Genomic DNA, 15,432 nt, shown 5'->3' with positions numbered 1-15,432 from the left:
GTCATACTTAGAAATGACGACATCACTTTATAAACTGGGAAGTTAATAGCTACAGTCTCTGTACCTCCGAGTTACAGTGGCAGACTTCACTCCTTTGTCTGAATTTCAAGCTCTCATCCAGACCTGAGTACTTAGACTCTCACAGCTGGATATTAGATCCTAATATCAAAATCTGCTACCAAACCACATGCGATCAATGTTTAGCAACAGAGAGAATAAATGATGGCTCTTGGCAGGTGTCCCAGGCAACACAAAATTCACATGAAATTACAAAAGATGATGAGTAGTCTGATTAAGATTTATTGCCTTTATTCACCTTGATTACTTATTGTTCCCCAAGCATTTCTTTCAAAATAGGCTAATTAGCATACCTTTGGGCTCCAAGCAGAACAAAATACAGGAAATTATGTGTAGAAATCAGTACTTGGACACTGTTTCTTTACAAGAGGGTGCTTAGCAGCCTCTGAAAAGTGCAGAGAAACATCTGCTGGCAATGAGCTGCACTGAGCACAGGTCACTTGGCTCAGCATGAATCGAAATTATTAGGGAAGAATTTACTCACAGATATAACACAGTGTCCCCTCACCTCTTCACAATATTTCAGGTCAACCGACTTGCCATCACTTCGAACACAATCCAACATCCTGGTTTTAATGCCATTTCCACAAACTGCCTTCTCACTCAGCTGACATGTACTCCAGTCTGAAAGGAAGGGAGCCCATCAGAACAGAAGGCTACGTAGGAAACAGATTTCAAATGAAACTCTGATGACCTGAATCCCATATTTAATTCACAACTGCTTCCTAAGCCCCACAATCAATCATCCCACATGCAGAGCATATGGGTCCTGGCTTTGAACATATCAAGAGTCAAATGGAATTGCTGGGGTTGCACAAAGCTACAGGGATTATTCTTGAAGGCAGATGTCTACTTGACAATCTTCGACAGCTAGCCGTTTGGTGACATTGTGAAACTGGCTTTGGCCTGCAGATCAAATGTCACTTAAAAATTTTTTTCCCTAATAAAAGGAGAAATTTAAAACTCAACATTAGTTTTATTTTAGCAAAATCATCATAATTTTAATGGGTGCCACTTTAACTGTGTCACTTTAGTCAAATAAAATACCATTTGGCTTACTGTTCATTCTTAGAATATTTTAAAATATATACTTATTTATTTCAAAATCACTTTTGGCCAGATCTATTTAGTACTTTTATTTCATGCCTTTTGCAAAATGATTTTTTCATCTTTCCAGAGTAGCATAGCATATCCTGGAGAACTGTGACTTCTTTATATCATCAAAGGAAACTGAAGAGAAAAACCCAAGGAAGCAAAAAGCCAATCTGACTGCTTTGTGTTATGATACGAGGTTTGGAGTTTATTTTGGTGTGAGAATTACTCGGGAAGAATTCCCAGATAAGCTTCAGTATTGCCATGCATCATGTAAACCAACACATTCTCTTCTTTCCTAGACTCTCTGCCTTGATGGTATGGAAGGGTTATAGGAAAAAAGGGAATTCCTAATAAATCTTTTTCTGAATGAACAACCCACATATCCTTTTTCATCTGTACCTTTGATAATACAGAAATATTAGTATCTTTGTCATATACTTTTTGGTAGCTCAAGATTACCGACATTTTTACATCAGACTAATTGTGCTCATAAACTGTCTCCACACAAAGAATTGTCCCAGGATGATATAGCGATTAAACATCTCCTGAAGAGAATGTTTACCTTTCAGTAAACCTGATACTTATGGGAAAGATATATCTTTTACTTGCACCTTCCCAAAGTGGGAGGATGTCTTGAACAGGATCACTTAGACTCTTCACAATCTGCCTTAATCCCTGCATCTCTTCACAATATTTCTCTTCACAATATTTGCAGACATCCTCTACATCTTGATGTTTATTAAAAACTATTTGTCTTTAAATAAAGAATTATTTCTTGGAAAGTAAGCATCATGTCCAAGAGGGCCACAGATGGGGATGAACAGTATTTACGTGGTTGCTGCTGGGCTGGAAGACGTGCGATCTGGCTTACATCTCGGGGATAAGGAGACTATGCACATACCTGTAACATTATAATCATAGTGGAAGCAGTTTTTGTTCAGGTTACAAGGTTCCTTCTCAACAGCATTAGGGCAGGCTCTTCCTTCATCAGCGGGTTGTCTGATGGGATCAGCTGACCTTTGCCGGAAACTGCTTTGACTGCAAGGCTGACAAAGAAGAAAGATAATTACTCTTCCTCAGAAAGGTGAATGAATACGCAGCCACACAAGGGCTGATATATTAGGGAGAGCACTGGAGCAGGAGGGAGACTTTTGGGGCCGCTGGCTAACATGAACAATCCCATTACAACTAGGTTTCATCATCTATGAAATCAAGGTGCTAGATGAGTTTCCGATGTCCCATCCAGCTGTAAGATGCTCAAGGGTCTGTGTGTCAGACACTCAGCTATAAACACACACACGTGATCCTATTAATTATTGCAGATCACTACTATAGAATCCATAATCCATCAATCTATCCAGTACAGTTTCTTGGACCTGAAAAACCATTTTAAGGGTGACTTTAAAAAACTAGATTTTAGTGACCTCCTTGATTTTCCTAACGGGCACACACACATGCACAGGAACACAACTCAGCAGGTAAGGAAGACGAGGCTGCCACTTGCTACTGGCACTGTCTTGTTCTGAAAACATCTGGTTTCTAAGAACAGGAACTTCAAATCGGATGCTATAGAGTTAGAACAGAAACTCATTTGCACAGCCTTGTCCAACAGTTGACTCTTTGTTGCTCTTTAACTTGTATCCAAGTCAACTGGCATCTCTGACTTGCTCCGCTCAGTCAGCTGGCTGCCAGTCACACCTTTAATCATGTTAACATGGAGACAGAAAATTAACTTCGCCTTGAGAACATGCATCATAAATTCTTTGAAACTGTCTTATATCATATTTCAGCATATTAATTCCACATTAGATGTATTCTTCCCATGCTTTTTGATGCCATTTTGAAATGTGCAGCTTTACAAAGATGCCCGGGCCAAGGCAAATTTCATAAATCCTAAACAGCCAGTTCTGTTTCAAACAAGCCTTCCCAGGGTCCCGCGGAAGAGCGCCTACGGGCTGTTGAAATCTAGAAGCTCTGTGTGATTTGAAACTCTCAGCTGGCTTTGCAGCCCCACAGAGACACAGAGTCCGTGAGTGCAAAGAGATTCACTGACACACAGCTTTCTTCTTTCGATTCCCTTTTTTGCCAGCCTCCTTTGGGTTTTAGTGTCAATACTCTGGCTGCAGTATGCCCACTGTGTGGAAGATGATTCCTTCAATTTAAATAAAATGGACTGGGCAAAAAAGCAAGGGATGACACCATTAAAGTACCTTTACGAGAGCTTCCTCCTTTTTTCCCTTTACCTGGAGGGACTCATTATCACCAGTGAGTTTTTAACATGCTGTGTATTTATAGGCCAATCTGAAGGCATTTTGTGCAGGCCCAGGAGGAGGATGGAAGAACACAGAACTTGCAAGAGGTTGAGCTGTTCTCATGTGGGTCAAAACACTGCTGACTTTAAATGGCCTGGACACAGAATGAGGTACCAAGAAAACACCCTTGCCATGATAACTAATTTGGTAACTAATTTAGTAATTACTATTTTTTTATTTTTCTTTTTTTTTTTAGTAATTACTATTTTCTTAATAATAGCTTTAAAGCTTTAGTGGTAAGGAATTAAGTAAACACTACTTATAAACAGTTAATCATCTCACCAAAGTGCATCGGGTCCACGGGCCCCATTCAGATATCACACAATCCTCGGGACACGGTAATTTGCACTCTCTAGAGCCCAGGGGCATTTCTTCTGGGTCACAGAGGTAATCTTCTACATGGTCAGAAGGGCCATCTGCTGTGTTCTGCATGCATCTAGAAGAAAACACACTCTTCAGTGAAGGAACCAGGACACTTAGAACAAGGGCTGACCCATCGATAGATGGTTCTTCCTAAGGCATCATTATGGGGTTGGGAGGTGGGAAGGTTTGCATTTAATAACAAAAATTCTCCAAACATGAAGACATAAAAGGATCTCTACCTCCCACAAATACTTGCAGAGGTTCAGCATGACATAAAATGTACCCTTGCTTGTATCATCATAATCTTTTAAAATTATAGCCCCTGTGTGGGTTATAAACTCTGTATGTCTTCCTCTGAAAGAAGAGGGTCTTTTACCCTCATGGATGATGCAGCAACTAATGAGGAATGGTCCAGAGAGATTCATGGAGGGGCTGCTTCTGGGAATTTGGGAATCTAATGCACTTTTTTTTCTTTAGAAGGAAATGGCGGATTCCAGAAAAAGTAGATTCATACATGAGGGAGGATGAGACACACTGAACTTTTCTGGTGAGAGGTTTCATTAAGAATTTTCAAAAGTAACTGATGGCATTTACCAAGTTATCTTGTCATTTTAAAAGTAATTTTAGCCTCCTATATGCTGATAACTTTAAAAGAAAGCCAGAAGTGAAAACACACTTACATTAGTAATAATAGCACAAATTCTCTAAATGTAGTTGTTTGAATCATCCTCTATCTTGACCTTTTTTATTGTTAGTTTTCTTTCTAATAGAATAAAATCAAACATTTTATTATGTTTCATTCTTTTGTAAGCAGTCATGGACGGCCCGTTTACTCATCTCTTGGGGGTCTAATTAATGTAGCTAGTACCAGACTTCACTCTTAGAGTAGTTAATAATCTCTCCAGGCACTTTCCTAGTGGAGGAGAAAAACTTTATCCCTCGTCTATAACTCAGAGAAGGTCAACCAAAGTAATGGGTTGGGGAAGAACGTATGTTGGCGCTAAAAAGGCAGCCTTGTGTTCCTGAGCCTCTCAAACTCATGGCACTGTTTTAAACTGTCAGTTACATTACATTATCCATTATACCTGGAATCTCACCTTTCCCAGGGATTTACAATCAGTGGGGACACTGCATTTTCACAAATCTACTCTGCAGAAATTCCTTTCTATATGGTGCTCCCCAATTTAAGAGGAATGTCATTTTCCTGTGGGATGCATCTAATGACTGGAAAACTGTGCTGCTGGTCATGTCTTAATTGGGTTTGGAGTTTGAAAAAATACGTCTATGAATACTCGCCTCTGCATTTTGTTGTGTGTGGTGTGAACTGGATAAAAACAGAAAAGAGCAAACACACGAATATGCACAGGGAGTATTTGCTTGATTTCATCACCGAAGAAAAAATTGTAAATTTCTTTGGGAGAATTTTAGTCTCTCAGAAAAGAGTTCTGTCTTCAATGGCATTTTAAAAATATTGTGTTTAATACACACCACCAGGCTAAGGAGGGCACGTATTGCATGGAGCACTGGGTGTGGTACATAAACAATGACTACTGGAGCATTGAAAAAATAAAATAAAATAAAATAAAATAAAATAAAATAAAATAAAATAAAAATATTGTGCTGACAGCAGCTTTGAGAGGACATGGAGCAGCTTTGAAACAACATGCAGCAGAGTTTAAACCCAACTAAAAAGTTAGGTTTGCTGGTAAGATAAGATTATATTCATGGTAGGCACTGACACAGTGTACAAGGATTAACTTGCAAAATTACCTATTGATCCGGAGTTAAAGACAGATGTTCAATACTCTATTAAGAATTATGTACATAAAGCTACATTTTCACAGGCTTTTCTCCTTTCATTTTTTTACTATAGAGCTAATTTATTCACTTTAGGAAAATCAGAAGAAACAAAAAAAAATATGATTCTATCACTGAGAGAAAAACACTCTTTACAAATGATTCTATATAAGCATATATTTCATTTCATTAAATAGAGCAAATTTTATCGACTATTTGTACCATTAAGAAATCAATGATACATTACGAATATCTCTTCATATCATTAACTATTTTTCTAAGATATAATTTTTTTTAAGATTTATTTATTTGAGGGGGGAGGGGCTGAGGGCGAGAGAACCCAAGCCAACTCTTCACTCAGCACAGAGCCCACATGGGGCTTGATCTCGGGAGCCCGAGGCCTGAAACCAAGATTCAGATGCTTAACCAACTGCATCACCCAGGGCGTCCCAGTGAAGATATCATTTTTTTTTTAAAGGTTTTATTTATTTATTTGACAGAGAGAAATCACAAGTAGATGGAGAGGCAGGTAGAGAGAGAGAGAGAGAGAGAGGGAAGCAGGCTCCCTGCTGAGCAGAGAGCCCGATGTGGGACTTGATCCCAGGACCCTGAGATCATGACCTGAGCTGAAGGCAGCGGCTTAACCCACTGAGCCACCCAGGCATCCCGAAGATATCATTTTTAATGACTGTATTTGAATGACATCATTTCAATGTGCCACAACTGCTAAAAATGCCCTTATTGTTGATACTCAGATTATTTATATTTATTTTATTTGGCATTAATCAGTTTTTAAAATCACTCCAGAATACAGAATAAATATTTGGATCAAGTTTTAAGCACAAAGGAAGGCACTTTAAGTTCATTTGCTTTCTTCAAATTCTTGGCCTTTTTCCTTTCCATAGGACAAGGAATTATGCTGTGAGGAAACTGCACTGTGTTAGAAATACATAGTGCAGAACCAAGCTGGAGGCAAAGGGTGGGGCCAGAGGCCAGCCATAGGTATGACAATAAGGGGGTACACTCTCTGCAGAGAATTCAAAAGCAACAATAAAAGTAACCAAATATGTTGCTTTTTATTGTCTCCTTGTTATTACTATCAGGCACTAGAAACTTAAAAAAAAAAAAAAAATCTGTGAAAAATATCCCTTCCCCTCAGGGAAAAATCATTTCTGCCACCAGCCTCTGAGGTACATACCATCCTAAAAGAGAAAGAACAACTTTGGATAAATTGGTACTGCCCTCTCACAGACCCATCAATCCTGGAATGCCACCCAATGCTTGCATATAAGCAGGACGTTCTGACCTTAATTAGCAGAGGATAAGGTTAGAGAGGCTTACTACTCAATCAGTAACAAATAGGAACATTATTACATGATCAGAGATCACAATCCATACTGACCTTCTCTTTTCTCTATTGACATTAAAGATGTTTACTGAAAAAATAAATTGATCTCCAAAGTTACTTTGCTTTAGATGTACTTGGAAATGTTGAGAGTACTTATGAAGCAAGAAACAGCAACATCTACAAAGATCATTGAAGGGAAAGCTGAAAGAATAGTTCTTTATTATAATTTTTCTTACAAAAAGCCAACTTGATCAAACCTTTTAATAGGGAAAGTATTTTTAAATTTGAAGGAGAAATTTTAAATTTGGAAGGGAATGGTGGAAAATGGAATCTCTGTCTTTTGTTTATGTTTCCTTATCCAACTTATTACCTCCTGACTCCTTATCCACCTTTATTAAGTTCCTCAGAAAAATAGCTTGAGAGTTCAGAGGGCTTGTGAAAAAAGAAATAGAGACTATCTGTATTGGAAACAAAGTTATACAGAGTGTGCCAAAGTTTTATAATACAAATGTTAATTCACCCTACTTTTCTATTGAGAAATATAAACCTTAAATTCATGAAAAGTTAGGTCAGAGCTTGCCCACAACATGAATCGTTGAGTTCTGGATGTTTTGACACCTGTCTTTACTGTGTGTCACTCAGCAGGGTTAGAAGAAAGTGGTATAAAGAGTGACAAATCTTTCACTTTACTAGATGGGTGATCCTGGTAAATTACTTAATATTTCTGAATCCACTCTATAAAGTGGAGAAAATAAAACCTCATACACTTGTTCCATAGAGTTCCAGAACCCTTAAGAGTCATATGTAGGTACTATAGGGAAAATTTAATGAGTATCCAAACTGTATTAGGTGTTAGGGAATTTCTATGACTATGACAGGATTTTGGTTTGGAGAAAGTTCTAGAATTTAATAAGAATGACAGAGAGTAAATGGATCTTTCCAAAAACAGTGAGAGGTATATGGGGTACTAAGAGAAACACTCCTCAACAGAACTTTCTGTGATGTGGAGAGGGTCTATACCTCTGCTGTCTGACAGAATTATCTACTTGTGGCTACGGCATAAGCACTTGAAATATGTCTCGTGTGGCTGAGGAAATGTATTTTTAATTTAATTTAACTTTAGTTTAAATTTAAAATGAAATAGCCTCACGTGGCTAGTGGTTACCCTATGGGTCAGTGCACCCAAAGAACAAATGAGCAGCACTAGGTATTAGGAAGGGCTTCCTGTAGGAGAATAGAGTAGTCAAAAGTTAGCCAGTTTGAGGAAACCAAGCAGCAAGAGTTTAGAACAGTTTACCACTAAAAAGCAGCTGGAAATATTTTTGGCCTTTAAGAACAAAGTCCCTGGGGTTGAAAAACCTGCATTAGCTTAGCTTGCATTCAATATGCAGATCTTTCTACTCAGGGGCACCTTGAAATGAGGCTTCCTGTCAGAAGCCCCCCCTCTCCCCGGCCCCGTGACCACCTGCTGCTTGAAGCAGGTCCCCTTGGAATATTCCATGAGGGCATATTCCCTAGAAATAAAACTTAAGACAGTTTTAGGCAGGAGACTCAGGAGGAGTGAGGGCCTTACCTCACTTTCCGGGTTTGCACGCCTTCTCCGCAGTTATCTCGCATGTTGACAAAGGTCACTTTGCAGATGCTCCATGGCTCTGAGACCCATATGTACTGGCTGCAGTCACTGTGGCAAGGGACCACCTCATACACCTGAAACACACACAGCGAGTGGGAGCCCTTCACACCACAACACACACCGTATTCTTGTTCGGTTATCTTCACTCCTCTCCTTTATGGCTCACTATTCTAGGAGAGGAATACAGAAAACCTCTTCAGAGTTCTAGCTGTAATGGGCAGGACCAGCTGTGCTGTATTCTCTCGATTCTTGATCCTATGTGACATTACAGTTGTGCATGTGACCTGAAGAAGTGCCCTGGACACATCACACACTGTCCCACACTGCCCCTCACCGCACAGCACTGTAATTTCATGGGCCATCTGTCTTGTTCACAATGTTGTGGGTCTTCAATACTTAGGCCACAGTGCTCCAATGTAAGGCATTCTATAGAGATTTGCTGAATAGGTGAATGAATGAATAAGTGAATTAGATAATTAAGTAAGCATATAAAGTAGCTGTTTTCAAAGAAATACAATTTGGCTTGTTTTCCAAATGAATGTATATCGCATAAGAATTTATATATTTTTTGCATTCCATATGTGAAACTGAAGTAAACAATAAATAAGAAGAAATAAATCCATTTTAAAACTAACCCTTAAGCATTTAGGGCTTGGAAGCAAGGTCTGAAATTGGCTTTATATTACACAGTCATAGCCCAAAGCAGGGAGGATCACATGACACAATGCCAACTGTCTTGCTCTGGTGCCCACAAAGGCAGACAGCCCCACAGTTAGGCAGGGGTGTTTGGTTTCAGGATTTTTAGAACAATGAACCAATTATGCCTTTTTCTCAATGAGAAGAATGACTAAGCCAAGGAAATAAATAAACCATAATCCAATGCACACAGCTGACTCAACCATTAAAGAAATGTATTCTAAAATAATTTCAAAATCTATGGTAATTTGACTCTATTTTCTACACACACACACACACACACATGCACGTATATTTTGTGTGAACTATCTAATTCCAGAAAATATATAAATAGTCCTTTGGAGCTATTCTTCTGTACAAATTTTAGTGAATAAAGTTGACCTATTCTGAGTAAGAATAAAGAATATGCACCGTTGGAATAAGAATCTATCATTATTGTTATCAATGATCACCTCCACATTGGGTACTGCATTAAAATAGTACAAAGTACTACCAAGTAAACCATTAACCTACCACTTGTGGGGAAGGGAAAAATTGAAGGAGAAATGCCATTTCCCCTAATCTTTCAATGGCTTTCATTTTAATCTCCTACACTGGACTGAATACAAATCAGTTCAGAGCAACTTCCTGCCACCCACCTTCAGCCCACCTGCACCTTTACCTCTCCCTCCGAGAAGCATGACAGCATTAACAAGAGATGTCACTGCCTTTTCAAGGCTGGTGAAGTGAAGCTTGTTCTCCCTATCCCTGCTCCTCAGCCCTGATATTAAAGTGTGAAAACACAGGTAGCATGCTGGGGCAGGGGCGGGGGGTGGAGGGGAGAGGAAACAGCTGCGGAGCAAAAATTTTATGGAAAATGTGGTATTTTTCTCCCTGTAAAAGATAAAAGACCATAGCAGGAAAAGAAATACATTCTCTGACATCAGGAGTAAAAAGAAAACAAGCAGTACAGTATTCTGCCACGAACTGGGAGGTTTCAAAGTTCTTACCTGTGCCTGGAGTAGTGTTCAACAGGAGTGAAGAAAAGGGAGAGAAAAAAGATAAGGAAAAATGTCAGTATACTGAATGAAAAAATTCATGTTCTAAGTTAAAATATTATTTTATCCACACATAAGAGCCTACTTTTCTCTTTTTTGTTAAATTATTAGAGTATCTTTATTAAGCCTTTGGAGAGAAAAAGCAAGTCATTATTCTTTAAAGTTAAGATACAAATACAAATGAGTATTGTAAACAACACAGTCAAGGAAAAGATTAGATGGGCAGGATGAAGAAATCTTAAAAAACTGAGTAGACCTCAAAATACATGTCATGGGGGATTGATAAATGACTGCAACTATTTTGTGATCCAAACTGTGAGTGAAATCTATCCATAGATTGATTGATTAATCTACTGATTTTAATTTAATCTATTTGATTTTAAATCTTTTTTTTTTAACTTTGTTTATTTATTTGACAGGCAGAGATCATAAGTAGGCAGAGAGGCAGGCAGAGAGAGAGGGGAAGAAGCAGGCTCCCTGCTAAGCAGAGAGCCCAATGCGGGGCTTGATCCCAGGACCCTGAGATCATGACCTGAGCCGAAGGCAGAGGCTTCAACCCACTGAGCCACCCAGGCGCCCCAATCTATTAGATTTTAATCCATCCATCTATCCATCTAGATTTCTTGGGAAATGAGAATTTGCTTCCTCAATTAGAAAATGGTACTTAAAAGACCATTTCCAAGTCAATGGGCCAGTAATTATTTTATTGAGGAATGTATAATTGTGGTAAAAGAAATCCTTGTGATTTACAATTTTCAAAGTTAACAGAAACCTTTGCATATTCTTTCTTAATGTTTTACTAATAAGGTCCTAGAAATTTCTATTTTTAGATGTAGAATATTTGTATTCAGATAGTCAGGAATCTATTATTTCTTGTTTTAGCTTTAATTTTTAGTTTTTAATGCCTTAATATCCCACCAGTAAGATGATTAACAAGTTCCTAAATGTCCACATCAAACTCTGCATTAAATTTTATCAGAGTTGAGAGTGACAGAGAAATGGCTTAGGTAAAAGACTTTTCATAGCAAAGGCAACTTGTCAGAAGGTCCTAAACCTTTGAAAATTCACTAGTAAAAAAATAATGCTGAGGCAAACACAGCTTATTTTAATTAAAAGACTGACTGGCCACACACACACACACACACACACACACACACACACCCCCACCCACCCACCCACCCACCCATACATTCATGGAGAATTTCTCTTTATTAGGACCGTGGATCAGAAGTTATTGTGATTTAAATCTACTGGTGAAAATTTAAGACTTCACAACTTGTAGAAAAATATTTCTTTGTATTATAAACCTTGCATTTCAGTTTTTGTGTTTCATTCATTAGTGTTATGTTAACTGAATTTTCTCTGCAAATATTCACTCTGGCAGGAAAACCCATTCGCCAGTAGATGGCAGCAGTGCAGCACATTAGTCACCGATGATTGCATTTAAGGGCACCTTCAGCAACGTCTCTCAGGGAAAACATCAAGATTTTTTTAGAGTAGTACTTCCTATGATGCTTAATTCTCCACCTTCTTTGTCCTTACTGTCTTTATTCAAAATTTATTTTTATTTTTTCTAGACTGTACCTTTATTTTTCTTTACTATTTTTGAAGCTTTAATTGGCTTTCTCATGTGATTCATGAATTGGGTGGCATCCCATTTAGCAGGGAGATTAGGAGCAACCTAGAGTGTATCTTTATTATCATTAACAATTTAAGTTAATTTATGAAGTAAAGTATGTGTACTGGTAAGCAGTTTGGAGAGTAAGTGTTTGGACATTAAAATTAGTCTACGTACGCATGAAACCTACCTGCATATTTAAGGTTGGTTCATATGTATGTTTTGGTTCATTTGTAACAATATAAATACACTTCTTAACATCTACACATACTATATTAAATTTATTCTTTGTTAATTCACATGTAGGTCAAACATGATAATAATTGCCTACATCTTCTATTACATTTGGATTAGTCAGGATTCCCTCTATTAGTCTTTTTACTTTATATCTCTAATAGAACACAAGGAACAACTATTAATGAAGTGAGCGTACAAAAATCAAAGAAGGTTCCAAATAAAATTTAAAAGGTCAAAGACTATAACATGGTTAAACTGATTCTGAAGTAATCTTTATATTTTTTTCTTTTAAAATTTTACATCAAACACACTTAAATGAATAGTCAATACATATTTCTTAGTTTTATTTTTTTATTTCTTTTAGAGAGGGAGGGAGAGAGAGAGAGAGAGAGAGAGAAAGAATATGAAGGGAGAGAGGGAGAGAGAGAATCTTAATCAGTCTCGAAACCCACACAAACCTGTCAAGGGGCTAGAACTCACAACCCTGAGATCATGACTTGAGCTGGTATCAAGACACTCAAACAACTGAGTCACCCAGGAGACCCTCCACAACCTTTTTTTAGAGATGGAGAGGGAGAAAGAGAGAGAAAGAGAGAGAGAGAGAGAGAGAGATTTCCTAGTTTCAAGTAGTTGGTACCTGAGGTATCTTTCTGAGAGTCTAGGGGAATTATGATAATGGGACAATCCTGCTCTCAGCACACAGCTAGATACAATTTTATGATATTATTTTAAATGTAGGTGTCATTTTAATTTCCATTTTTCATATGCATATACATGCAGCTTACTAAATCACCTATTGCAAAGATAATATATCTCATTTGGGATTTTAAGAACATATATATATATATTTACTCAGGCATTCTAAGGATAAAATGGATCAGATTTCTTATTCAGAGCTATTATTTATTCTTCTCCATTTTGGAGGGAAAAAATAGATCATTGGGAATCTAAAGAATATCTTCATATTCTCAGTATTAGAATCAATGGTAGAAAGTACCTGGTTGACATGGTCCAGTTTGGGGCAAGGCCTCCCGCCATTATATGGTTTTTCACGCAACCACTTGGACCGAACCTTCACGCCGCTCCCACAGGACTTACTGCAGCGGGACCAGTTGGACCACTCGCTGAGCTTGCAGTCGGAGGGACACGGGATGATGCAGGCCTCTTCGATGTAACCTGAACAGAGACAAACCAGATGAGAGCCACCTTCTCCTCATGCCACTTGCCCACTTCCACCCATCATTCAGCTCATTCAAAGGTCCAAGTTCAACTTGACAGCCCCAGGCAAATGCAAAGACGTCTGCGTTGTTAAGGACCCAAATTAAATTCTGCAGGAAAATGACACATACATACGGCGACTCTGGTAAAATAACAGCTGAGCAGCCACCGTATGATCTGCTTAGGATTCACGCTCTCCATATTTCAACATCTCTGCCTCTCTGACAGCTCGTGTTTAATTGACAATAACCTGTCTGCTGCTGTATCGTTCTCATGCTGTCAGAGTGATACATTAAGAAAAGGATAACAGCTTTCTCTCAAATTCCCTGTTAATGTCACACAAGTCTCAAGTGTTTGAGTCCGTGCAATGTTCTTCTTCAAGGAGAAAGCCAGACACTCTCAGTCAACATCCAGCAGGAACGGTTTAACTTAGCACCTTATGTTTCCCCTTCTTAGCAAATCAAATCTGGAGAAGAAAAATGAAGGATGTTATGTAAAAAATGTCAGCATTTTTAGTGCTATCAGTTTCAAAACAGTTTCTGATCTTGCATTCAGTCGATTCTCTCGAAAATCTTCCACATGTTGTGGGCAGGTACTGACCGTCTGCTGGACAGATAGGAAAACAAACGCAGAAAGATAACTGGCAAGTGCAGGATCACACAGCAAGAGATGGGGTCTGGTCCAGGGCTCGTTCCATCGAATCACACAGCTAATTAACTTATTAGTCTACAGATGTGATTTGAGAAATGGGTGCATTTTCCTGGAACATTCCCTTATTACCAAGTTGGCATATTACAACATCAATTCATCACCAGTATTCTCCAGGCAACTATGTGGAAAAGGCAAAATTTCCTTTGGTTGAGAGTCAAATGCATGGTTGTTCTGTGTAATACTCTGTTGTGCAGAGGGTTTGCTCTTGTAGCATTTTACATCAGCATCAAGGATTCTGTTTTGAAAGTGATAATATATAAGCAACTAGGAAATTCTAGGGTGGTTTATAACTTTTTTAAAAATTAAGATACAATTCCTACACAGTAAAAGTCAGCTCATGTTTTGTTTTTTAATATATTCATTGAGTCATACAATCATCACCACTATCTAATTTTAGAATATTTTCATCACCACAAAAAGAAACCCTATGTCCATTAGCAGTCACCTCCCATTTCCCCCTCCCCCATCATCTGGCAAACACTCATCTACTTTCCGTCCTTAAGAATGCACCTATTCTGGACATTTCATAAAATGAAATTAAACATTATGTGGTCTTTTTTGATTGGCTTAATATAATGTTTTCAGGGTCCACCTATGTTATAACATGTGTTAGTATCTCATTCCTTTTTATGACTGAATAGTGTTCCATTTATAGATAGATCATATTTTGTTAATCCATGAATCAGCTGATGGATATTTTAGCTGTTTCCCTATTTTTATGAATAATGCTGTTGTGAACATTTACGTATCAGCTTCTGTGTGAACATGTTTTTAATTCTCATGTATGTATATCTAGGAGTGGAATTGCTGGGTCATATGGTAACTCTACATTTAAATTTTGAGGAATGCTAAACTGTTTTCCAAAGCACACCATTTTACAACACCACTAGTAAGGTATACTGTTCCAATTTTTACATTTGTCAAAACTTGTCTTTCTTATTTTAGTGTCCTTTGAAGAACAAAAACTTTAACTGTCAATTGAGTCTAGTTTATCTATTTTTTCTTTGGCTGCTTGAGCTTTGACGTCACATCTAGAAAACTATTACCTAATCTGAGGTAATTAAGATATTCACTTATGTTTTTCTTCTAAGAGTTTTATAGTTCTAGCTCTCATATTTAGGTATATGATTCACTTAATTTTCGTATGTTAAAAGGTGGTGGTGGGGTACAACTTCATTCTTTGTATGTGTTTATCAAGTTATTCCAGACCTATTTGTTGAAAAGACTATTTTTTTTTCTACATTGAATTATTTTGTTGAAATCAGTTGACCATAAATGTTAAGGGTTTA

At 37.9% G+C, this 15,432-nt stretch overlaps 1 protein-coding gene across 1 annotated transcript in view; it reads right to left on the bottom strand.

Moving 5' to 3' along the window:
* Positions 1-15,432, bottom strand: part of THSD7A (thrombospondin type 1 domain containing 7A) — a 453,551-nt gene that overhangs the window by 29,552 nt on the left and 408,567 nt on the right. The window contains exons 14-18 of the mRNA XM_082693331.1: positions 13,212-13,390; positions 8,567-8,700; positions 3,768-3,921; positions 2,075-2,219; positions 587-702 (exon numbers count right to left, since the gene is read on the bottom strand). Of these exons, the coding sequence (XP_082549457.1) occupies positions 587-702; positions 2,075-2,219; positions 3,768-3,921; positions 8,567-8,700; positions 13,212-13,390 (728 nt within the window). The remainder of the gene's footprint in view (positions 1-586; positions 703-2,074; positions 2,220-3,767; positions 3,922-8,566; positions 8,701-13,211; positions 13,391-15,432) is intronic.

Source organism: Mustela nivalis (genome assembly GCF_964662115.1).
Source record: "Mustela nivalis genome assembly, chromosome: 12".
NCBI classification, from domain to species: domain Eukaryota; kingdom Metazoa; phylum Chordata; class Mammalia; order Carnivora; family Mustelidae; genus Mustela; species Mustela nivalis.
The sequence above is the reverse complement of the archived record's forward strand: the minus strand, read 5'-3'. Positions and strand labels throughout refer to the sequence as shown.